Source organism: Nicotiana tabacum, chromosome 1 (assembly GCF_000715075.1).
Source record: "Nicotiana tabacum cultivar K326 chromosome 1, ASM71507v2, whole genome shotgun sequence".
Taxonomy (NCBI): Eukaryota; Viridiplantae; Streptophyta; class Magnoliopsida; order Solanales; family Solanaceae; genus Nicotiana; species Nicotiana tabacum.
This window is the reverse complement of record NC_134080.1, coordinates 199,167,107-199,169,273: the sequence shown is the minus strand read 5'-3', so window position 1 is coordinate 199,169,273 and position 2,167 is coordinate 199,167,107. Positions and strand designations below refer to the sequence as shown.

The following is a 2,167-nucleotide window of genomic DNA, read 5'->3' as shown; positions in this document are numbered from 1 at the left end:
AGTATCATAGAAAGTCACTAAACTATTTGTTGTAGCCAAAATATCATTCAGTTTGCCTAAGCATCATAGAAAATCACTAAATAATATTTTTTAACCAAAAGGCTATAATAGAAAATGTCACATTAGTATCCTCCTAGTGACTTTATGTGATATCTAGGAAGAGTTAAGTGATTTTTGGTTACAGAAAATAGTACATTTACGTTTATCATATTTAGGTAAAGTTGAATGATCATTTAGTATAAAAAATAATAACTTTGAGTAATGACGTAAAAATTGAGTGATCACTCATAGTAAACCCATAGAATATTATAAACAAACCATCTAAAAGGAATCCGAGCATATGAATCATTGCTTAGAACACATAATAATGTTAAGAGATACTTCAATATAACCATCAAGTATGGTTACAAATCTTTATTTCATAAATCACTTAATACCAGGAAGCATACAAAATGTAAATTCAAAAGCGTGAAAAGACACACAGTACATTATATGCAATATCAATCATGGTACACAGAAGCATTTGGCCTAGGCTTAAAATCTTTGGTAAAGGGCTTTTCTTGTTTAAGACCAGCATCATCATCATGATAACCAGTTATAGTAGGCCTTGGCTCAAAATCTTTCGTAAATAATAATTTCTCAGCTTCTTTCAGCTTGGCGTCGTCGTGGTAGCCAGACATATTAGGCCTTGGTTCAAAGGTTTCACCTCCAATAGAAGAAGATGTGTAACAGTCAGTTTTTTCTTTGGAGAGAGGAACAGAATGCCGAAGCATAAGATGTTTGATTGCTTCAGGCATTAGCTCATCTTTCATCACAACTCTCCAGTATTCTCCAGGGTCTTTTCTTGCATTAGTGCTGCTTGTGTACTGCTCGGGAAAGAGAGACCAAAAAAAGACTTTTGAATATATGCTATATGAACATCTTTACGTTCGAGTACATAATTTATATAAACTGATATGCGCAGATATTTGGTACATCCAGGGGAAAATGTAGGCTTTAACATATGGGTCCGTGATAATCAAGTAATATTTTCCATGAAATTCTATTTATGTATCCGAAAAATTCACTAAGTATATACAAAAAAATTAAGACCTCAGTTATTAAAGCTAAAGATCATTCTAAAATAAAGAATCCACAAAATTCTAATGTTAGATCCACTTTTGTAGGTACCAGTCATGTAAATATTTAGTATTGGCAAATAGAGTTCTATGTAAAATTCTATTGCATTTTGAAGAGTTATTTGCCAAAAAAAAAGTATTCTTATTTACACATGTTCGATAGGGATACACCAAGAAAAATGAATAATCCGGTTAAATAGGCTAAACCACTCACTAGCTAGATGTGCTTAAACGGCTAGGTTTATGGAAAAATCATATGTTAGTTATGCTCAAGAAGCAAGCATTCTTTTTGGACAGTCGAGAATATATTATTCCATATGTTTCAGTTTTACATGAACCTATCTCCTCTTGATTCAGTATGAACCCACTTCTAATAAAGAAACTCTTTTAGTTTTAGGATTTCAATATTACGTTTAATAAAATATTTTCATAACTACACAAATGGTATCACATATTTAAGACTACATATTTCTATAATTTTATAGCCACACAAATACTATGGTATGTTTAAGATCATAACTTTCAAAAGATTTTATCTTATTGAAAACCTCTGTGCCCAGTCAAATACGTTCATATAAATTAAAAGAGATGGAGCATAAGTTAAATAATTCAATTGTTAATATTTGATATGTAAAGACATTGCAATTTGAAAGGCAAGACAGTTGAAAGAGAAGCGCATGATAGTGCACCAAGAAAGTAGTAATTAATAATAACCCACCATAAATGAGGTATATAATTAATCATCTTTAAAAGCATACCAGAGCAAATGAAAAGAGCTGGATAACAGCAATATGTAATTTCATGGTCACTTCACTAGGAATATGTACGATCCAGAAGTTGTTGTTATTGATCTTTGCTTGAAGCATATTATGAGCTTATATAGGCAGGTTAAGTTATTATAAAATCATATTGCATGTAAAAAGTTATTGTCAAGCATGTTCAACATGATTCACACACTCCTGTAGGACCGATGAGAGACGCACAATAATCATAAATAAATAGGAGGAGGCCCCTATTAGCTTCTTTGATACATATATTATTGCCGACCA

The 2,167-nt window shown here is 31.6% G+C and overlaps 1 protein-coding gene across 1 annotated transcript; it reads right to left on the bottom strand.

Moving 5' to 3' along the window:
• Positions 1-383: 383 nt before the first annotated feature.
• LOC107828800 (organ-specific protein P4-like) lies at positions 384-1,955 on the bottom strand. The gene is made up of 2 exons (XM_016656175.2): positions 1,877-1,955; positions 384-866 (listed from the first exon to the last, which is right to left on the bottom strand). The coding sequence occupies exons 1-2, from the start codon at positions 1,919-1,921 to the stop codon at positions 501-503; spliced, it is 411 nt and encodes a 136-aa protein (XP_016511661.1). The 5' UTR covers positions 1,922-1,955; the 3' UTR covers positions 384-500.
• Between the last annotated feature and the right edge of the window lie 212 nt (positions 1,956-2,167).